This window comes from Triturus cristatus, chromosome 8 (assembly GCF_964204655.1).
Source record: "Triturus cristatus chromosome 8, aTriCri1.1, whole genome shotgun sequence".
Classification (NCBI taxonomy): domain Eukaryota; kingdom Metazoa; phylum Chordata; class Amphibia; order Caudata; family Salamandridae; genus Triturus; species Triturus cristatus.
This window is the reverse complement of record NC_140591.1, coordinates 744541294-744565958: the sequence shown is the minus strand read 5'-3', so window position 1 is coordinate 744565958 and position 24665 is coordinate 744541294. Positions and strand designations below refer to the sequence as shown.

General features: G+C 41.3%; 1 protein-coding gene across 1 annotated transcript in view; it reads left to right on the top strand.

Moving 5' to 3' along the window:
• The window catches only part of LOC146805009 (acetylserotonin O-methyltransferase-like), a 791837-nt gene extending 781485 nt beyond the window's left edge, over positions 1 to 10352 (top strand). The window contains exon 8 of the mRNA XM_085622162.1: positions 9911 to 10352. Within this exon, the coding sequence (XP_085478288.1) occupies positions 9911 to 10122 (212 nt within the window). The 3' untranslated portion in view covers positions 10123 to 10352. The remainder of the gene's footprint in view (positions 1 to 9910) is intronic.
• The last annotated feature ends 14313 nt before the right edge of the window (positions 10353 to 24665 follow it).

Below are 24665 nucleotides of genomic sequence, written 5' to 3'. Positions count from 1 at the left end.
AAACTTCACAACATGACAGGTTTTTAAAACAGTTATCTGTCAGCAAATACATGATGTCACCAAATGCTTCTCTCACACTGATCCCAAATACACACTAACTCACAGTGTGATTCCAGACAAGCACCACTATCCCCAGGAGTTTGCCAAAACTCATTCACTACAGTGCAAGTGGTAAGGGAACTGCACACAATCTACATATTTCAGGACTGCACTTTTCTGTCAAAGTCTGACTCATTTAATCAAATCATAAGCCATAACTGTCTTCTAATGCTACTAAAACTTCACAACATGACAAGTTAAAACAGTTATCTGTCAGCAAATACACGATGTTACCAAATGCTTCTCTCACAGTGGTTCCCAAATGCACACAGACTCACTGTGTGATTCTAGACAAACAACACTATCTCTTGCACTATACCAAAACACATTTCTTCATCTAGAAGTAGTACTACATTTTATTATAGAAACATAACATAACTCATTTCACAAATTCATAAACAATGACTGGTTTCTAATTCTACCAAAATATAAAAACAGCACAGTTATCTGTCTACAAACACATGAAAAACACAAATGGTTATCACAGAATGGTTTCTACATGCACACACATTGTAGAGAAAAAAAGCACTCCCTACACTTTAGCAGGAGAAATACATTAGTCTGATTAAAATCAAAATAGTCTACATACATCCCCTCACAATTAAATAACTCATCTTTCAGGTTCTTTTGTAGATTAAGATGTATATAAATGACTCACCATATTGTCTTTTACAGAATCTCTGCACTGTGCACCTCTCAGCAAAAACAAAGAATGGCAAAGTTTCCCTCTCATTTTCCACACATATACATGTAAACATCAAATCACAATCCTTCACACATAAACTCAAAAGCAAACACACATTTCTATTGGTTAAACATTTCAACCCTTTCCAACTGAAATACATTTCAACCCTTCCCCCAATCTGTCTTCTGCCTGTTACCATAGAAACAGCTCATGGAACACTGCACTGAGCTCACAGGTCACAAGTTCAGCACAGAATGTTGCTAATCAAGACAGAAAGTGTGCTTGACTTTTCAACATATCAGCTTATCATATATAATGTTCCTTACAATCTGTTTTTGTTAATCAATAAGAATCATACCTTTAAAAAACAGAAATATACACCCTACCTTTCAGTGTAGAAAGTAGTCATACAACCAATGATTTCTTGCTTTTTTTTAAAAAACATTGCCGTGGATCCACGATAGGATGCGCGCACCATGCGCGCATTTCGCCGTTTTTATTTTTTTTAAAGTGGGGCCTCAGGGGGTCCTTCTGGGACCCCCTAATCTCCTCTAGAGGGTCAGAGTATTTCCACTTTGCCCCCTTTATATGTTTTACACAATTATTCCCCTTGCTTCTTCAGCCTCGCTTCTAACGAGGCAGAAAATGGCCGCCAACAGTTCCTGGTTTCGAATGTAGAGAGACACTCGACAGCCAATTAGCATTCAGCGCGCGATTTGAAGGGTACGCGCTCGGTTCGGGGAGGGTGCACGTACGGTGCGGGTAGGGTCCGTGGATCCTCCGCGGCCATAGATATCACTAACTTTTTTACCTTAATTTTCTCAGGAACTACTGAACAGATTCACACCATATATACAAAAGGCACGAGTCCAAACTGAGGACTACCTCCTTGCCAAATTTGGTGTCATTCCATTCAGCGGTTTGGGCTGTAGCTGCGACAACAGATCCTATGGGAAATTGCAAGGGGAAAACGCGTTTGGGAACCCCTTTTTTCTCGGCCCCCGCTTGACGAATCACCACGAAACTTTCAGGGTAGGAGCGGAGCAGAGCGGAGCGGAGCTGGCCAAAAGTTTGGAGAATTTCGCAAAGATTTGTCAATCGGCGCCAAAGATATTCCCAATAGAATGTTGCAGGTTTCCTATGGAAAATAGGTCCTAACTACAACTATCTACTGGCGATAGCCAGTAGATAATATATATATATATATATATATATATATATATATATATATATATATATATATATATATATATATATATATATGTAGATATATAAGTTGGTATTAACAAAACTGAGTTTTTAGACGCCTTCTCCACAAATACATAAAATTAATGGGCAGTTTACATGTAAAACTGATTATGCGGTCTATGTCCTGGAATGCACTTGTCAATTAAAATATGTTGGCAGTACAAAACTCCAAGTTTTTAACCGTATTCTTCAGCATCTACGGGCTATTGTCAACTCCGATTCCAACTACCCTGTGGCCCGACATTTTAAATTAGTGCATCAGAACAATTTGAATGACCTTAAATATTTTGTCATAGATGCCGTACCGAAATCCATCGGGGTGGTAATAGAGAGAAGCAATTACGTAAACTAGAAAGCCAATATATAGTTCAATTAGACACTAAAATGCCAAACGGTTTAAATACTGGGGAAGACTTACACAACTTTTTGTAGATATTTTATGGAGAATTTTTTATGCAATTTTATTTAAGGACTTAGTGAAAGGGTAGAAATTGGTCTTTGAACATTGTACCTCAAACTTGCTGCAAAACCCTTGATCAAAGAATTAGAAGTTTATTAACAACTGTTTATGACAATGGTTTTTAGGATTGATGTTTTAATCGGGCAAGGATGGTTTTTATATGAGCTACGATCTTCATTTTATTGGATTTTAACTAGTTTTACTTGTTTTTACTGGTTTTTATCTGATATTTATGAGGTGGGTGGCTTTGTTGATTGCTGTTTGCACACGGTTTTTTATCCTTATTTAATAACCATTGTTATGCACTGTACTGTTAAGGAGCTTTAGAAGAACTGGAAAAACTGAGTATGAAACATGATTTTCGCTGAAAGAAATTGTTATGAATTTAATCATTGGTATCTAAGTATGAATGTTAAACCCCAATGGGGAAAAACCCAATGTGTTGCACCTAGATACTTATTGTTTTTGCACTAAGCACTTTATATCGGAAAGAAATCAAAAAAAGAAAAAAATCAGAAACTAAAATGAATTAGTATACATTTGCGGATCTATGCAGCATACCTCTTAAATACAAAAAAAGTGTTTTTTCACAGAACATTAGTTCCTTGAATTTATTCTACTTGCACTTTTACAAAGATATAATTTTGGAAAATCACGTACATATATAAAAAATCAAAAAGTAAATGCAGGTATATGAATATACATGCTCCCCTTTTTGGGTATAGACAAAGATATAAATGTTAAATATTGGGCACTTGCCCATTATAACCCAAATGTTATTACATTTATATTTGTTTTGATTCATGAATATGATTACTCATGTTCCCTTTTTGGTACAAACAAATATATAAATGCTGAATAATGGGCACTTGCCCACTATGACCTAAAAGCTATTATATTTATATTTATAATTGTTTGGATTTGCACATCTATTCCTGAAATTGCTAAAAAATATATATTGGATCAAATGTGTACACATAACAGCGACCATGGAATAAGAAATTTCTAGAGTCTATAGTCTGTTGTTTATATTTACTCGTGGGAGGAGCCAATCTTCAATAATACCTGTATTTAAACACGTGGGTGATCGGGGCATGTCATGTGATCAAGACCGGGTTCCCCGGTCGAAACGCGTCATGCTTGCTGTAAGTATGGAATAAAGCACTCGAAATTGAAAAAAGACTTGGTTGTGTGGTGGTCCGTTCCTGCTCTTGTCTTTCAACGGATTAATGCTGGATCGTGCTCGATATAGATATATAGATATATATATATATACATATATATATATATATATATATATATATATATATATATATATATATATATAGATATATAGATATATAGATATATATATAAAAGGTTGACGCCGGTGCTCGGTTTTAAGACGGTGCGTTTTTCTCCGGCAGGGCCACGCCGGTTTGTATTTACAGGTCAAAGCAAATCTGCTGCCACACGACAGGTCGATTTAGTTTGAAGAGAAAACGCACTCACTCGTATTTCCAGGAGTTTTAAGGCGGCTTTATTTTGTAATCATTGCCGTACCCAACGCGTTTCGCCTTGTCCTCAAGGCTTGTTCCGTGGTATGGGATAGTAAGCACCATATAAATACAATTAGAATTAGAGATGATTCACATTTTGTCTTTTTCATTGCATGGTTCTGATCTTTAATCAAATTAGTCATTTTATACTTAGAATTATGGCCTCATATGAGGGTAGACTTACTCATTTGTGGTTTCACAAACATTTCTAAGGTGTCTCTTAGAAACCTGCTACATTCTCATGTACTGGTGTGCTCCTGATAAACTTTTGAGAATGGGCATGCTGAGCAAAACAGAGGCGCTTCAGCATACAAACATGCCCACAGCGCAGAGTTGATTACCTGAAAATTAAATCATATTTGTTCAGTGGCATGTTTTAGTAACAGTTTTCTCCACAAGAAATCCATTGTCTTTGCTTACACCCACACCAACGTTGAATGTCTCCTGATCCTCTTTCCACCCTCAAAGAAATATTTACTTCAGACCCTGTCATCTCTATACTTCTTATCTTTTCTATTGTGGGTAAGGGACAGAGAGCCATTTGTGAAATTCCCAGGTGTGTATGTTTGGGGAATGCATAATTGCTAATGCTAATTTTCACATCTTTCAAGATATTTCGTGCAAATTGATCCAAGTCTCTTTAAGTAAAAATATATCCAGATAGCTCTGAGGCAAATTACCACTAAAAGTCTAAGCTTGATTCCTGCCAAGCATCAAGTTCTCTTAAGGCCTAGGCGAATTTTTAATTATGTCAGAGTAAGAGTTATTCTATTTTATTTATTTCAAACCTCAACAATCAAAAAAATGTTCACTCTAAGATGCTGCCTATCTCAGTTATCAGCCTAGATGATAGAGAGAGAGAGAACGCCGTACAGCCAAACCCCCAAAAGGCAGCATTCCTCCCTCTATATTTCAAGAGTACATTTAATCTTATTCTTCTGGGATATTTGAAATAGGTTGGTTTCTCACAAACTCAAACTTCATCTGCCAAATCTCTAGGCTTCTCCTATACTTGTCTCTGACACTGATCCCTCACCAAATATGGCCAAATTGCCCAACTTCCACCTGGACACATTGAAGAAAATTAATCACTTCATCTTCAGCAGATTACTGCTAAACAGAAGTTCATTCTTTTGGCTCCTGACTTGATTTCAGAAATGACACCTCAGCAGCAGCCCCCAAACTTAATTTACTCCACTCTGAGTCATCCTAAACTCTACTGCCAGGCTGACAAACAATGTGGACATATTTATCACAGTCGGAGTACCTTCAGAATTTGTTGCCTCCTGCACAGATCATACATGAAAAAACTCCTCCCTACCAAGCAAAGCCACTCAGTATCTCACGTGGCTCAAAGGTTCTCAGAAGTAGGCCTGGGCGTAGTTCGCGAAGTAGCACTTCGCGAAGCTACGCAAAGTGAAGTTCGCACTACGCGAGCTACGCGTAGCACTTCGCGAACTGCGTAGTACCTTGTTCGCACTGTGCCAGATGTCGTTTTCAATGATTGCACAGTGCGGACAAGCAACCGGCACTGTGCAATCATTGAAAATGGCATCTTGCACAGTGCGAGCTGTAGTTTTCTGCTGCTCGAGTAGATTTTTACTCGAGCTTCAGTTTTCTCAACGCGAACTGGTAGTTTCTCATCGCGAGCGGTCGCGAGCATACGCGACCACTCGCAATGAGAAACCTGACCTCCTCGCGTTGAGAATCTCGCTGGGAGGTTTATTTTCCATGCTCGCGATCGCTAACTTGAAGTTGCTGATCGCGAACAAGGAAAAAGTCTCGCCGGGATGTCATTTTGCTTGCTCGCGGTCGCCAACTTGACGTTGAGGACCGCGAGCAAGCAAAAAATGACCGCAGCACTACGCAACACTACGCTACGCGTGTTCGCACTGTGCTACGTGCAGTTCGCGTAGTGCGAAGTAGCGCGAACTTCGCAAACTACGCGAGCGTAGCGTAGTGCTTCGCCCAGGCTTACTCAGAAGTCACAAAAAGCCTTCCGTGAACCTCCTAATTTCAGAAATTCAACTGCCCACTCAATGTTTCTCAAATAACTCAAATCTAACTTTTTCAACAATTCCTATACTAAAACCTCCAAAGCAACCTTCAAACTTAATGCTTGCCTGTACTGGCCAAAAACAATGTTCAGAATGTGCTGATCCTGCCCCTATTTCAAAGTAGCCCCTGTGATGTTAACACTTTTCAAATGCTCTTGTAAAAACAGTGTCCGGGAACACTTTATAAATGTATAAAATGAAAAATAAAATTAACTGCAGCCACCTCCTCCTCTTGGCACTCACCCACTCAGTAGTTTGCACACACAAACCTGTTTGATTAAATCCCCTTACAAATACAAAATCAACTTTTGAGAATGAAAAATTGGTTTGACACTGGCAAAAAGGAATGTTTTTATTTATAGCTCAAACTTGTATCCACGAAAATTTTAGGAATTGAGCCCAATATATTTCTTAAATGTCCTTTTTCTAGAGAATACCCAGGGCCGGACTGGCCATGGTGGGCACCGGGCTTTACCCTGGTGGGCAGCCAGGGTGGGGGCCTGTTTTGGACCCCTGAGGGGTTTTGTTACCAGGGTCCAGTTTTGCAGATTGCTGCAATATCAGCCCCTGTGACAAAACCACCCCCTTGCCCTCTCCGCGGCCGGTCTGACTCAACTGCCAGGGCCGGTTTGCATTCCCAGTCCGGCCCTGAGAATACTGGCTGAGGTGACTTCCACAAACCTTTGTTTATGATGGAGTTTGGAATTTTGGTATAACTTAAGACTGATTAAGTCTTATATAACTGCTTTTGGTGTCCCCTCCTTTAAATGTGAATAACACTGACGGAGATACAGTGGGTTTCCAGAAGTTAGGAACCTGTTGGTCTGCCGTCTTGAAGTTGTTTGGAATTTCAGAACAATAAATCAAATTCCAGGTTCATGCAACCCTAGGTTGTGTGTTGCACACCCACTGCTATATTTTCCTGAGAACTTTGTGTGTTTTTAAACAAAGTAGCACTTTCAACTTAAAGATACCTAAACTCATTTTGATTCTACGCTTTGCATTTGAAACATTATTTGCCGGGTAATGATGCAGCGGTAATTTCACGGTAATTTCTCAATGCAAAACCTCATTTACCTCCAATTTACTGCTGTAAAGGTACTGGACCCTTGCCACTGTATATTACCTTCAGGAGACTTTACATAAACATAATCAAAAATGCATTTAATATTTAAGCCAATAAAGAGAGTTGTGAGTATTTTAAAGGGTTTTATTTTCTTAGTTAAAAGTTACGTTTTTCTGACCCTTTATTCATTAGTCAAATATCAATCAGGTTACAGAATTGAAAATAGGAAAATAGAATTAATACTGAACCTATTACAGTCTGCATATAAAGCATCACATGTAGGAAAGAAAATGTGGCGCAAAAAGAGTTTCTAAGAAAAGAGTGAGTCTTGCAAGGCTAATCAGTAATTAAAAATGGCAAAAATCTCCCATAAAGAGAAATAAATGCATAAGACAAATAAATCTTTTCAAAACTAATTAGTTAGTCAAGACATAAACTTAAAGTTTTAGCACTCTAAATCTACCTTCTGCCCTGGTCTGTTCATCTCTGCCACTCTAAGCTACACAAGGAGCAAGACAGCCCCTCCTTCACAGACCACAGAGGAATGTGATCTCCCTTGCCAAAAATATCAAGTGCAGGGACTCTCTGAAAAAATATGAGCAAAAGGCCCCCACCTCGCTCTGCCTCTCCTCAGACCCAATCTCCACCCAGGCAGCATCGGCGACAATCACGTACCTAACCCATATGATAACTGGCCTCATCTGCTGCCTCTCCTCTCTCCTAAAGCTAAGGCTTAAGACAAACACGCCCCCTATGGGGTCATTATTTATACTCGAATTCTTGGAAGACACCACTAATAATTGTTTCAGATTCAGAGAAACTCGCACTGTGATTGGTTACCATAGATGACATGAGGGTCTCACCATCCTGTTCTCATTTAAAATTCCAAACCATACTGGTTTTAACAATAGAAGCGTTAATGATTAATACAATCATATATTTCAGCAACATTTAATAGGAAAAAATGTTTCAGTCCAGTTTTGCAGGATAAGAACATTCCAGAAACTCTGGTACATTGGCATAATAGCAAGAATTTACAGTTCACAGTTGCCTTGACCAGGTCTTCACTTGAGGCAAGCTGGTATAGTCTGCGCATGCTCTCAAATTCAGCACCATTCTCAGCCTTGCTGGATTCACAGGCAGCCATTTTATCTTAGGCCCAAAAATGAAACAAACACAAAAATAGTATTAATTTACGAAATAGAACCCATTCTGTTTACCTCCCCCATACTAACACCTTGTATTATTTATTTACTTAGCAAAAGCTATTAGTTTAAAGCAGCTTTTCTATTATTTGTGCACAACATGCAAAAATGTGCAATGTACAACATAGCATAAAACATGCACCAGTGCACATTTTCAAAGTGCACACAGTTAATACATACTCATGGCAACATGCTCTAATGTTTTAGATAGCTTTTCATGCAAAATGCTTTAGCCCCACGTTTAGTGATGGTGCATGGTTAATTTAATACACATTATAAGGAGATGTGTTAAGGATTGAATATGCATTGTTTTAATATGCAACAAAGCCAAAGTCTCTTAAAACAGGAATAGGGAGTGTAGATTACAAGGAAAATGAGCTGGGAATAGGGAAAACATTCAATGATTATCTTCACAGCCAAAGAGGCCACTAAAATCATGAGTTTTCTCTACACTGCAAAACCACATGCTAATTCAGCACAAGCATTTCAGACTGACTAGGCCTCATTTCATGTTTCATGTGTCATGTGTTTTCCACTTGCAGCAAAATCTGCGTAGTTTTAAATGCAGTCTGTCTAAAGTACAAAAATAAAGCAATGCCTAATCTTGATGAAATCTAGCTCTATCAGTAACTTCTATCTCAATGTAGACTGGAATGCTTACTCTCTTGTAAGGTGCCTTTTATGCCAATGTCTCAATTTGGGTCGTTTCACAAGTGCCACCAACAATCCCAATTTGGCTAAAAAAGGTAATTTTGGGTGTGGGCAAAATTGGGGATTATCCATGTATTAATATGAAAGCCTCTGTTCAGAAATTATTTTGAGTGGTACAAGAGATGCTATTTGGCTAAGTGGTTGCCCATTAGGGCAATGTGGCAGTGCCCTGGCCTGGCAGGTCAGTGTGTAGACCAGTTTTATGGTCTGGTGGGCTGTTTTTCTCTCTGATATTACCAAAAACATTGCCTTCAGCCATCGCAAATGTGTGCAGACACCCATATTTTGCAACAAACATATTCAGCTTGTCTTCACAAGTTCACTAATGCCCTGATTTGAAAATGTGTGAAAGTTTTTCAGCTATTTGACTCGCAAATGGCGGCACTTTTCTTTCGGTGCCCGGGCCCATTTTCTGTCGCTGTCAGACCCTAAAGCTCCACCTCAACAAACGTCTATGGTTTGCTCAATATTGCATTCTCGCTCCTCCTCAAGTTTGATATATGTAACTTGTAATGCAAGAGATACAAAATCCTCCATGCAACGCGGACACCTTTACCATCGTTATTCATATTTACAACCACAAGTAATTACAACAGATCAATAAAATCCTAAACTCTTCTTGAAAGTAATTATGGTAGCACCTAGAGTGTTATGACTGGGAGCCACTGTTAAAAGTCCTAGAGTTGTTAAAGCATTCAGGAAATTTTACAGTAACTAGTTTTTCGCTTCAATTAATCTTAACACCGATATATCAGAAATGATTCCCAGTTCATGCCCTTCCGAGCTATGTAAAATATTGTTTAAGTGGAAATCCAACTAATGCTGGCCTTGTTCTTGCCAGGTGGTGCGGTGCTCCTGGTGGAAAACCTTCTAAACGACGACAAAAGTGGACCTTTGACAGCCCAGTTCATGAGCCTGCTTATGTTGTTAATGACCGAAGGCAAAGAGAAAACTCGATCCGAATACACCAAGCTCCTGACCGCAGCTGGGTTTAGGGACATTGAAGTCAAGATAACTGGAAAGTTATATGATGCAATATTAGCTAGAAAGTAGCATGCTGTGTAATTACTTTGTATCACCAAGTGTAATGGGAGATCAGGCATGCTGTCTTAAGTGTCAGAATGTGTGCGTGTGTGCGCACGTGCATGCGTGCAGTTTATCTGGTGATTGATTTCTGGATAATTCTTGAAGATTTAACGCTTCCCCGTATTGCCTGCTGTTAATTTGGGAAATTGAGCTTAACTTTAATGGTACAAATAAAGGCTCCGATAAGGAACCAAACATGAAAATCTAAATATAATTTTGTGTACAACAATGTTATCACAGAGTGTCTTTTTGCACTGACATTATGCATTGGGGAAGAGGGATTTTTTATGTAATGAGACAGTGGGCCAGATATACGACTGTTTTTTGCGATCGCAGAGGGGTTTCAGACCCCTTTGCGACCGCAAAAAACGAGTTGGCCATGTACTATTCCCATTTTGTGAGTCGCAAATCATTTGTGACTCGCAAAATATGAATAGCGAGTCGCTATTAGGAAAGGGCGTTCCGAGGGCATCCCTCCCTCTTAACGAGTCCTCCAGGTATGTATGACTCTATTGTAACCGCAATTCTGTTCGCAAATCAGTTACAGTATACCACCATTCTCAAAAGGGTAATAAAGCACTCACAAACAGTAAGGGGTCCCCAGGGAATGCAGGGGAAAATATTTTTTAAGGGCAGGCAGTGGTTCCAGGGATCACCACCTGCCCTTAAAATATGAAACAAAAACATTTCATTTTTTCTTTTTAAATGCATCCCTTTTTCCTTTAAGGAAAACGGGCTGCATTTAGAAAAAAATAAAAACTGACATGGTGGTCTGCTGACCCCAGCAGGCCACTATCCCTGTGAAACTAGCCATTCTCAATGGGGTCGAAAATTGAGAGTGCCTCATGAATATTGATGAGGCATGCATTTTACTACCTTATTTGGAATCGCTAACAGTGTCTCTGACACTGTTGTATATTGGATTTAGCGCCACACAATTTGCGACTCGCAAGTTGTTGCAAATTGCGAGGCGCTAAATCCAATGGTCGTATATCTGGCCCAGTGTCCCGGATTTACTAATATTTCACTCGATGAAATGCGGCATCAAAATTTGCTGTGCTAAGTAATGTGACAGGGGAGACACAGCACAGCACCATATCTAAAAAGACTGGCCTGCTGACATGCACTGCATGCTGCAAACATCAGCACATTCCCCCTTGCTCGCCTCCACTTCCAGTCAGAATTAGAGTTTTTGATGTACAAAGCCTAGTCCTGCCATATCAAATCGGGATTTCCACTAAAAAAAGGTATCTTTGCACTGATCTGCCCCCTTCATTGCCTCCATGATGAAAAGCTATTTGGATTGTATAATATAAGTACTATAGTCCAATAATATTACAGTTGCCACATAATTAATCTATGAAAGCATTTCGCATAATTATGCTTATAATTAGGAGACTGACTTTATGAGTTAGTGGCCAACATGAGTGGAACTGTCGTACTTCTTCTTACCCTCTCTCAAGAATCCCCTCTCCAGGCAGGCATACCATTTTTAACAACATGCCACTATAAAGGAAGATCAAAAGCAGTACTTTTTATCACAGTCTAGTCAAGACGAATCAAAATTGCATGTTATTTTCTTGACAGTAGTCTGTCCCAGAGCCGATATACAATTTTCCCTTGGGCTTTACAAGGCACAAACATTCTCTTCCAGGGCTTGAAAAGTTCCATATTTGCTAGTCCCTTCTTGTCCATCCCTACTTCGAGGAGTAGTATTCCATCCTTAAAAAAACTTAGGTTAAGAGAAAATAAGATGTGTATTCTAATCACTATGCACAGGTTTTTACTAATCACCCTTCACATATCTTCTGCAGCGTTACCAACCATGTGGGGTGGGGGAAGTGGGGTATTCATGCTTACCACCGTGGATGCAGCTGATCCAACAATTAGAAGACAGGACCAAGCCCAGCCCTGGGAGTTTGTGGGATAAGTCATACGATTTTTGGATTATTTTATATGGATTTCTTTTTTACAAATATAGTAGTATAAGTATATTAAGCAATGTGTGTAGATTAAGCAATCATAAGTAATGACATCTATGCAGGTGGTGGTAATACCAAGATCCCCATCTGGATACTCACCAGTGCTTGGTTGTGATTGGTTGTGTGCCTGGTTATCTTTTATCGGGATCAATGCCAAATTAGTACTACTCTGCTTTTTAGTCATGATCATTTATAGGGCTCGACTTGTGGGCACCCAGATAACTTGAACATTTTAGTCACGATCAGCGGTCCACAATACAGTGGCCCTAAAGTTTGATATCCCTGGGAATCTAGTGTGTGTGCTAGTCCTTTCCCAGCACCACTGGTTTTCCTGTTTTGAACTTTGGAATTTGTGATCAGCTAGAAAGGTAACTATCCTCAGTAAGCTCTTTCTAGTGACCCATTCTCCCTGACGACCAGTGCCTGCTGCCTTTTTAATTGGACGTTAAAAGCTTGACTTTTAGACAGTAGTAATACACCATAAATCCATCAAGGTTCTGTGGATGTGAACGGCAGTTCACTTCTTTGTTGGCGGGTGTTGTTTTTCGTCTTTGGGCTTTTAGTCAAACACTGTGCTTCCTGAGTTCAATACACTGAGATGCTCCCACAGATCCACATGGCACAGATAGCATAGGATGATAAATTATCTGTAGCAATTAGAGTGACATCCGTGTATCAAGGATTGTAAAGTAAACTTGTATCCACATTTCATACATACTACTATCTCCTGCAATAAGCCTTGCCTGGCTGAGCTAGCTACCATTGGAAAGAAAAGCATACCAAGAGGTAACTTGGTTATCATGTGCGCGTGATGGTACTAGAGTTCTGAGAACACGAGTGGGGAACAAAAGGCCACCACTGGTTCCCCTGTATGGAACTTTGGCTTTTGTGATCAGCTAGAAAGGTAACTGTCCCCAGTAAGCTCTTACTAATGGCCCATTTTTCCTGACCACCTATGTCGGCTACACGCATTAAATGGACACTTAAAGCTTGACTTTCAGACAATTGGAAGACACTGTAAATCCATCAATGTTCTGTGGATGCGAGTGGCGGTACACTTTTTTGTTGGTAAGGTGTTTTTCATGTTTGTGCTTTTTGTCAACATTGTGCTGCCTGGGCCCAAACACACTGAGTTACCCCCTTGGACTCAAGCAGCAGAGATAGAATAGGATGTTATTTTAGTGTGACATCTGTGTCTTATAGAGCGTACAAGGAGGTAACTTTGTTATCCTGTAGGTGTGATAGTACCAGAGGTCTGGGAACACAAGTGGTAAACAAAAGACTACCCCAGAGAAATAGCCTAATATCTATTCACAGAAGGGTCATCATTCAGACTCACTGTTTTTCGTGTCTGTTGGCTTTCTTGTTGAGCTATCATAGGACATACACCATTTGAATGCCTTTATTGTTGCTCCATATTAGGGAGTACCAGGCCACCCACAGAATTTCCTGTTGATGATTCAAAGCATGAATGGGCTTTATTATACCATCATACAAACCTTTAATGTCATAAAATACTTAGGGTGAAACATACTACTTTGGGATATTGGTGATGCTCATTGCGTAATAGTGAGTATGTTTTTTCGCACCCATAACTATAGTGATAGCTATGAGAGGGTCTTAAATGACGCTGAACAGTGTTGCCAACCGATGACGGAGAGCACCACATTTGTATATTTCAGATGACCCTGCTAAAAAATCAAAAGGTAGTCTCTAAACCTAAGTTTCCTCTCTTTGTGTTTGACAGTCAGAACATCTCACTTAACGCATTGCTTGGATCCCAAATATTTGACCCGCCTACTCCATGAGGATCAATACTTTGACTAGGATTACAAATGTATAATCAGACAAATGCAGCAACACGTACTCTACTTAGAAAATATTGTGTTCATATGCACCTAGCTGAACATCTTGGAATGACTCTTGTTTTCTGTCTTTGGATACCAATTAGAAAGCACTACAGGTAGAAGATACCCCTGTCTTGAACTGCTATACAATATGAGTGGATCCTAAAGCAATTTTTTGTTGAAGACCAGTATAGAATGTGGGTCACGTTGGGGAGCATGCTGAAATGGAGCTGTACACTAAAAGAATCCAATGTAGCTGCTACTATTACTACTAATGACTGCAAGTGTTAAACACACTGATGCATAATACCCAGCATTGTTCTCTTACAAGTCACCTGCATTTAGGATAACAGAGCCTTTAATTTCCATGTCAACACTGGTGGAAATCGGCAAGCAGGAACCTCATGTGGGTTCAGGTTCCAAACCATGCATCAAGAGATGGATTTCCTTTCTAGATTTTATTTTGAAATGGGGACAGTGAGAAGCTGTTGGGTGCAAGGAAGTGAAACCAGATATTCAGTTAAATAAGCAGGAGCTGAATACCTGAGCAATATGATCATGAGTTGCATAAATCCACAGCCAGGTGAACTTCATCATTCTGGTACAGCACTAGCTGATAACATTTAATGGAGGGTTGTCCTGTATGCATTGCATTCCATGGTCCAAATCAGATTTTATTGACATGCAGTCATTAAAAGTAGCATATTGTTAGAAAGGGGTTTTCTAGTTGGCGAGGGTATGTACCTAAGCCAGGCAAAACCCAGTACTCTAGTCAAGGACAAGTACGTTTCACTCCAAAGACAACCTGTGCTCACCCGCTGGTACCTTAGCGCAGAGCAGGCAGACATCATCAGAGGCAATGTGTAAAGTGTTTGCGCAACACAGTCAGACAGCAACATAATAAATTCACCACAAAAGAGACTCCACACAGGATGATACAAAAATATATGGTATATTGTATAAAAAAACAGATAAAAACAACATGAATCGTAAATACTGTATATACTATGCAGTTAATTAGATAGTACTTTTAATCCTGTACAAGGCATGAATAAAATGTCATATATCTGTAAATACTTAGGGCATGTAATGCAACAGAAAAGCACAAAAGTCACAGTAGGCAAGCTCAGGCACAGGAACACCTGCACTCCTACTAGCCGAGTTACTGAAATTTCTGTGGTCCTATATTGAAGCAAGTGTATTTGCAAACAAGGTGTAGGGTGCTGGAGCACCTGCACACCTACTCCTCCACGTGATGTGGTAATTTGTAATCAACTTGGTCTGAATAGCAGAAATATTTCTTCCTTCCTTTCTGTGTAATGCGGGCACCAACTTTCTGTGGTGTAGTCATGCATGGACCCCTTCTGGGCCCTCCCCCTGGAACAAATAATGTCCCCAAATCAGCAATGGACATGGAGCCCCAACCAGTATGTCCAGAGCTCCCGGGATATGCAGTGAAATGCTCCTGCAGCTGTGCTGGCTCACTGAATCCTTAGTGTGCAGGGTGGCAGGGGCTTCCCTAGCATTGGGGCGTCTGTGAGGTCCTGCACTCTAAGGGGACCCCACAGGTCTTCAACACGAAGCACAGCATGTTTGTGGAAATAGGGGGGCTCCACAGGCTACAAGTCCTGCTTTGGTGCAGTGCTGTCACCGATGGCGTCATCAGCTCGCGAGTACGCCTGCTTAGGGATACAATTCCAGTTCTCCTTGTCGGAATCTTAAATCCTCGTTCACAGGCGCTTCCTCGCTGTCACTGCGACCTGGGAACAGCAGAAGGCAGTCCTTGAATCTGTGCAAGTGAACACATGAAGGGGAAAAGCGCTGAGGGCTAGGCACTCATTTTGGGTGTGGTGAGACCCACAGGGCAGCACTCTTTCTCCTGCAGGCAGCCTACACTCAGTCTCAAGTAGCACAGAGTGCTGAGCTGAAGTTTATCTCCACGTTGGTCAGCCAAGCGCTGACATCACAAAAAAGTCCTGTGTTGCCCTCACCAGCTGCAGAGTCCCATAGCAGGGGTAGAAAGGGAGACTCTTTGTTGGTTCTGAAATTCCCAGAGAACTGGGGGCACGCCAACAAGCCCTTAGAGGACTATCAAGTAACTTTGCAGAGTGGCCGTCCATCCAGCAGACAAGCAGGCAGAAGGCCAGCACAACAAAGCAATCAGTGCAAAGGAGGTTCCTCCTGGTACACAGCAGTCCTCTGGCAATGTGCAGTTTGTAGAGCGAATAGAGTCTCGTTAAAAGTCCTTGCAGTTTCTAAAAACATGGGGTCAGAGCCCCAGTACTTATACTCAAAAATATCTTTGATGAAGGGGTGACTTCAAAGGAACCCTTAGAAGTGTGCAACAATCCCTTTCAGCCCAGCCCTGGCTCCATACGATCCATAGGGGGTAAACTAGCCCCTTGTGTGAGGGCAGGACACAACCTATGCAAAGTTAAATGTGAACCACCTCTCCCTGTCCCGGCCCAGGAAGACTCTCAGTATGCATATGAATGCAGATGTATCCCCTGTCACACCCAGCCCTTCCTGTGTTGTGGCTGTCTAGAGAGTATGTACAAAGTATAGCTGTCATCTAAGCCAGACGTGTATTGGAGTCAGGCTGCAAAGCACAGAGAGTCATAAGCAGAGAGAAATGCCTCCTTTCTAAAACTTCTATTTCTAAACCAGTAATGTAAAATCTGTCTACACCAGTAAGTCGAATGTATCACCAGTATCCTAAACATACAAACATCGCAACGCCGCTCCTTTTTGATCAGAAATTACCACTTAAAAGTATGTAAGGAAATTCCCAATGCTAGCTTATGAGAGGATTAGGCCTCACATCAGTGAATATCGATATAGGATGTTTGTCACTACCATGACATGCCACACATAAAGGCCCATGGCCTACCTTTTACTTACACCAAACCTTGCTCGTAGGGTTACCTAGGGCCTACCTTGAGGGTGATGTGAGAAAATTGGGTTCTGTTGCAGTACCTCACCACTTTTTGCCTGGCTTTTGATGCAACATTGACTGTAGAGTACTGGCTTCCTGTTGTCCCGGTTCCCAGGACCAGTGTTCTTTCCCTAAAACGGTTCCACAATTGGCCCTTCAGGCATCTGTGGTTCCCTAGTAAATGGTACCTCGGTACCTAGGTCATCGGGACTGAAGATGGCATGTGCAAGATAATGTGCGCAAAACGATGAACAGATCTGGTTATTGAAGAATATACTTAAGTTTAAGAGTGTACCACAGCCTTCAATATCTAGTCTGATAGCTTTCTCCCAGAAACTGATGAATGTGATCTCGACAAGACAGTACAGTGTACATCTCACCTGCAGTGGTGACAGACAGTTGTAGAATTAAGATGTAATTGGATCTGCCAAGTTACTATTTGGAAGGAAATTTACGATTACAAGAATTAATGTATTAGGTTGAATAGTAGACAGGACCCAAATCAAGGTTCTTTAAGTGAATTTCCACACTATCTTGTAAACAATTGTGAATCCTAATTGGCTGTAAAGGAGCATGGAAGTAAGTTTGTTTTTATTCAGAAAGTGATGGGGACTAGGCAGTGCATTTGACAAATCCTACTGTTAGTCAGCAATAGAAAGTGGTAATTTTTAATGAGGGTGTTGGGTCTGTGCACTACCATTGTTTTCACAGCCTAGTATGATTTGCAAACAGTGCAATGCCTCATACAAGCATATGCATTGTTTACTGTACACATCCAGTGCTATTTCATTCATGCGGTCCTGGGAACAGAATGGCCTAATGTGCATTTAGTCAGGGATGACATACCTTCGTGTAGCATTCTAATCGCCACTGAAGGCCTGGAAAGCCTGGGCTTAGAAATTAAGATCTGCTTCTGGCATAGGCCTGTCCAGCCATGTCTGAGGCAGAAGTAGAGACCAGAGGGTCTTATTTTGAAGCATATAACTTACCTATTCGTTATCCGTGATACATTACGGAATCACAATTATAGAATTGGTAAACCATATGTTCGAATATTTACATTTCTCTAGCTGTGATTTCTTAGGATTCGCAGTTGCAAATGATGATTCTATATTAGTGAATCGGAAGTAGTCGCAAATAGAGAATCTCTAATTTCAAATGGTGCACAAACTGTGTTTGATGACCTCATAACCAGGAAGTGTGATACATGAACTACATTGCTTACGTTGAACTTGGAATACACACATCTCTGGAGCAGAGTGGACAAAGCGGACAATGTCCAGCCAAGATGAAGCCAAGGATGATGGTGGGCGCAAAATGAAACAGACGTTTTCTGATGTAGAGTTGGAGATTGTTTGTTAAAGAATCTGTCTCTAACAATGACATCTTTGAAGGTGCCTGAGTACACCCAAAAAAAAATTCCGGTGGCAATGCAGGGCTTCATTAAAGCTGTTGGTGTCACCAAGCGCACCATTGATTAAGCAATAGTATGACGTATGCTCTTGTGCAAAAGTGAAGATGGCCCAAAGAATGTCTGATGTACAGTATGTTAGAGGTGGCTGTTCCTCTATCTCCCATGTCAATCCAATAGAGTAGAAGACGCTAAGCACCTTTGCACCAAAAGCTGTGTCAGGAGTTACCGATATTGACACTTCAAATGTTCCCGCTTCAAACACAGGTTACAATTCAATATTAAAAATAAATCAAAAAATCACTTTTTATTACAACAATATTATTTAATTCATGATTGTACCATATATATACAACCTAAATACACATACTAGTTTTTGTTTTAAATATTAAAATGTACATTTATATGTAAAACTACACATTTCATATTGCAATTCAAAACTGAACAACTTTAAAAAATTGTCATTTTAACATCTCATTTCTATTATTTAACTATAAATGTTATGTACAAAATTGCATTACTCACAATTTGTCAGTTTGTGAATCATTGGCAAAGCAGCAATGCATTGTGGTTCATGTATTTATATAATAAAGAATATACAAGCTACTAAACATAATATATATGCAATCATTTCTTTAAAATAATATATAATTTATCTACAGAGAGCACTGTTGAACAAGAAAGTTTAGAACATAAAGGTGATACTGTGGAACCTTTACCTGATTTTGAAATGGGGGAAACATCTGATGCACAAGCTTCCACCTCAAACATAGAAAATGAAGATCCTTCTGGTTTGAGAAATGAAATACAGGGAGACATATAACTGAAAGATGTACATCTATGCAGACAGTGACAAATATTTCTACCACAAGAGGACACATTATATGAAGCAGATGGTCTCAAAACTATGGGGGGAATAAAAGGCCTATGGCCGCTATGTCACTTTAATTTGGAGGCAGAATTGCAATCTGCTAGTGTCTTTCAAAATATTGAGAAGTCCTTGTGTTATTGGTTTGAAAACATCAGCTAAGGGCAATACGTTCTTTGACTCAAAGAATCAGTGGTCTAAAGGAAGACATTTAGGGCCATATGTAGGTAGCTAAATACCGGTCAGTAACGGCCGAAATTCGGTAAATTTCCCGTTACCGACCGGAATTTAGGCAATTGAGATGTAGGAGGCCAAATATAAGGATTCGGTAATTATGAATTGGTAAATACCGATTCATCATTACCGAATTCAAAATTACTGATTCTGAATTACCGATTCCTTATTTACCGAATCGGTAAATAAGAAACGGTAAAAACGAGAAAAGAGATGTAGGTAAATTCGGTAATACCGAATTTCATGAAATTCTGTATTTAAGAGTTGGTAATTAACACTGACTGAAAGCAGGTGGTAATCAGCTACAGTGTATATCAGCAATCCCAAAATGCAACAGTGTGATCACTATGGAGGCTTTCTATGTGATTGCAAGGCGGCTACGTCTACAGGCAGCAAGAGTGAGGATCTGGAGATGGGAGGAGCGCATTTACAGACAGCGCATCACACTCTTCCAACAGACTGAGGCTGAGATCCATGAAAGGTACAGGCTGCACCCCCACACCATCCTGGACTTGATAAGGGACCTGCACCCACACCTGGAGCACCCAACAGCAAGGGCGCCCGCCATACCACCACATGTGCAGGTGCTCTGTAGCCTACATCTACTCGCATCTGGCAGTTACCAGGGGGTGATAGCTGCGGTAGGCGGGGTGTCTCAGAGTTGCCAGAAAGTTCCTGGATGCCATGATGCAGAGAATGCATCACTACATTAGCTTCCCAAACACACAGGTGGAACTGCTGAAAACCAAGACAGACTTTTACAAGATGGCACAGTTCCCGCATGTCATAGGCTGTATTGATGGCATACACATTCCAATCTGCCCTCCAGCAGCCACTGAGTATATCTACAGGAACAGAAAGTCCACCCACTCCATAAATGTGCAGGTAATCTGCGATGCTGCCAACATAATCACTGACATTGTGGCCAAATTTCCTGGGAGCACCCACGACTCATACTTGTTCCAGAACAGTGGAATCTACACACGCCTGGCTGTGAGAGAATTTGGAGAAGGATACCTGCTAGGAAAATAACTGTGGCACTCCCTTATACTTACTGCAGATGAATGTGTATTAGTGTATGTGACTAATGGCACTCTCTTTCTCACCTAGGCAATAGTGCATATGCCGTGTGGTCATTTATCCTCACTCCCTCCCGAAACCCATCAACCCTGAATGAGAGACGATACAATGTGGCACACAAATCAACCCGCAACGTTGTGGAGCGCACGTTTGGACTATTGAAAAGCAGGTTCCGCTGCCTCCACAAAAGCGGAGGCGCACGTCAGTACACACCCATCATCTGCTGCAAAATCATTGTAACTTGTGCAATGCTGCACAACCTTGCCACAAAGAAAGGTACAGAAGTGGAATTAACTGATTTTGAGGAAAATGATGATGAATTTGCACAGCCAGAGCCCAATGCAGCAGGAGTGCCACCAGCAACAGATGGGAGACAGAGACGGGCAGAGATCACATGCAACTATTTTTAAGTAATTAAGGAGACACAGCCAGTTGTTGAATGTAATGACGTAGTTTTAAATTCTGGGCACTACGCCACTACACAAATGGCCAAACTTGGCAGTCCAATTTGTGACATCCATAGTAGGAAGTCATGGGTTACTTCACACAATTCTGTCCTGAAAGTGTGGGCTGCATCAGCGTCTGCGGCCATGCACAACAGTGCTGGATGCCATTAACTGACTGTCCTCACTGGCTGTGAAACCAGTGGCAGCCCCATGCCGTCTGCTGCTCCTCCGGGTATCTGTTACAGGGGCGGTAATGCTGCTCCGACTGGTCATGTCCTCACTGTCCCCAACTTCCACAGCACCAGTAGTGGCAGACTGACTCGTAAGGAGCACTTCAAGAGCAGTGGTCACCTTTACCAGCCCCCTAGAGACATCAGTGCTGCAGTGCGCCAGCCCCTCCTGCATGGCCACGGTGCACCTGCAGAGCAGAGAAGTGGCAGTTGCTAGGCGGTTCACTGCCCTTGTATGGTGCTCCATTTTCTGCCTCTCCCTGCGCCGTATTACTCTGTCCTCATCCATTTAGCTGCACAGCAGCATCACAGACTGGGACATGTCCCGCATGCCCGCAGCCATCTCCTTCATGCCCTCAGCCATTGAGCTAATGACCTTGTCAATGTTGGTCATGTTGTCATTGAGGCGCCTCATTTGTCGCTGGACTGACTGAATTGCCTTGCCTTGTAGGCGCTGCACCTTCACCATGGTTGCCTCCAGCCCTCCGAAGACACCATGGCTCTCACCCTGTGGAGGTGGACTGCTCACACGAGCCCTGCGGCAGCGTCTGGCACCTGTGTGTGCTCCCTCAGAAGTGGACAGCAAACCAGCATTGCTGCCATCCAGTGGCACAGTAGATGTTCCCCGTCTCGAGTCTTCTGAGGAGGACTCAAACTCCTGCAGTCTGGCAACAGCACGCCTCCTAGGTCTAACCACTGCAGGTGGTGTTGATGCTGGTGAGGCTAGCAGTAGTGGCGAGGCTGGCTGCGGTGGTGAGGCTGGCTGTGGTGGTGAGGCTGGCTGTGGTGGTGTTGTGTGCCCTGCACTCGTGCTGGCCTTCTCTGTGATGTCCTTCCGGGGTGCCCTCTCTCCCTTGTCCTGAGCAGTCCTGCACGATGTCTCGCCTGTGGACAGAAATTGTACATTAGCTCAGTGTACCAGCAGCCCTGCATTGCAAACATTAAAATACATTTCTGCCACTTTATCTCATTGTCCTCTGCCTGCTTATCACTGATGTGTGTCACATGCCTTATTGTTCAGTGCGATTCCTGTCATGATAGGGGTTTCACTGACTACATCTCCCATAATGAATTGCTGGTCTGAACAAAAACCTGAACTGAGTGGGATTCACATAGCCCAATTGGGGATTTGGGATAGGGGAAGGCGGGGGGGCACAATGCTGTGCATGCTTCTTACCTTGTTTGGAAGCAGCTCTGGCAGAGCTGTCTGCATCCCCGATTCCACAGACACTTTCTGGCTCTATCGTGTACTCTACAAGCCGCTCAAGTTGAGTCAGGGCAGGTGCCCTGTTCCTTCCTCCTCCTGTCTGGCTGGCTTGTTTTTTAAGATCAGCCATCTTCCTCTTGGTGATGATCCTGATATCATACCACCGCTTCTTGAGCACATCAATGTCCGGGGGGGTCACTCCAATGGCATTCACCTGAGACTGGATTCCAAGCCAGATTTTTCTTTTATCTGAATCTGCAACTTGCAGGGACAGTTTTCCAAACAGCTATGTGTGCTGCTTCACTACCTCCTCCACAAGGACCTGCAGTTCCTTCTGACTGAATGTCAGTTTCTTCTTCCGTTCCCCTCCTTCTCTTTCTGTGTCCTGGTTGGCCATTGTGCAAGATTTGCAGAAAAAGTTCAGGCAGTGGCTCTGCTGCTCTCCTCTGCACTCCCAGCCTCCCCAGAAGGTTCTGATTGTGTGCACCTGCCTGGGTGTGGCCACTTCCTGGTTGGGAGGGGTGGGGGTTGCACAGGATTGGCTGATTCCTCAATTGCAGTTTTTTTTAATATCCGATTCGGTATTTACCGATTCGGTATTTACCAATTCGGTAATATTTGCCGATTCGGTATTTACTGAATCGGAAAAACCGATCGGTATTTTGGATTCGGTAAATATTTACCGATTTTTACCGATTCGGTAATATTAATGAATTATTACGTACATAGGAAATACCGATTTCTAAATACCGATTCGGTAAAATTCGGTAATTAGGAATCGGTATTTCCAAATTATCAGGTATCAATAGCATTCATGGTTCTCGTGAGGCAATGTGCACAGAAATCAATGCACTAACTCAGGCAGTAAACACACTATATGGAGTAATGAAGGCTGATTAATGTTATGTACAACGTTGTCAGAAACATTTAATAGATTGCAAGGAATAGTTAGATCGGTAGATCGCCCTGTGACTTGTGAAAGTCTTTGATTTTTTAGGTCTTTTGGTATGAAATTGAGTTAGGACATTTCAGTGAGAATGTTGCCAAAGGACTAAAAAATATCCAATATCTTAGACGAGATGGAAACTACACATTCTAGAAGGGGTGAGGAAAGTCTTGTAGAACACAGTGAAGAGACATCAAGTCATATCAGATTACCTGCAAGAGCAGGGTAAGTTTATGTGTAGCACTAGACAAACCACAGATGTGCATGCATCTTTTACACCTAAACCTATAGACAGAGTGACAGGAATGAAAGGCAGAAAAAATGTAGACATTAAATCCAATCAATCATTTTCATTACAAGTGTCTTTATTGTAAAAGAAAGTTAAAAAAAGAAAATAAGACACATTTTGTGCATATTTACAATGTGGATTTGACAAAGGATATTTTAATAAATATTTTCTCTTTTCTATGGTCTGTGAAAAAATACTTATGAGCAGGTAATAAAATGTGAAAAAATACTTACTTTAAAAGAAGTCATTTTTGTTCTTACAGTTCTTCCTGTGATGGCTCTGATTGCATCCTCATGTTGTAGGTTTATGTGACGTGGAGGTAAGACATCTGATAGTATTGCATTTTTGGTTGCTATAATATGCAACATAGAACATCATGCCCACTGTATTGTTAGAAATGTCTGCGGCTTACTGCAAAACACCACTATTCTTGTGCAAGCATATGAATCACCTTTTGAGTAGTCCAAATGTTCATTCAACTGCAGACCTAGTTTGTCTGTGTGTTACATTAAATCCTGTCTCCCTGGCAGAACGAGAATTAAGGTAGAGTGTCATAAACCATGGTCGCAGTACATATGCACCGTCACCTAAAAAAAGATCATCATCTTTCAAATCGCCATGATCCTTTTTAATTAATAATTTATGTATATTTATATATATTGCATACTAAAAAGAAAGCCATCTCCAAGTTGTCCTGTAGTCAGACTGTCGTACAGACCACACCTGCAAAACTTATGAGTCATGGCTGCTGACAGGATAACATGTGGCAATGTTGGTAATTACACACTCGCTATTGCAATCTATCTGTATATTTAAGGTGAAGTCATTTTTTCTGTTTCTGTATAGAAATTCAGTCCTTGATGGAGAACAATTTGCAATGTTGGTATCATCAATGCAGCCAATTAACTGAGGGAATTGAGCAACTCTAAAAAACGCAACCTTGGTGTCATGAAGTTCCGCTGGTGTATTAGAAAATACAGTATAAGGGGCAGATTTATGTTAGACTTGCGCCACTTTTACGCCGCCGTTGCGTCA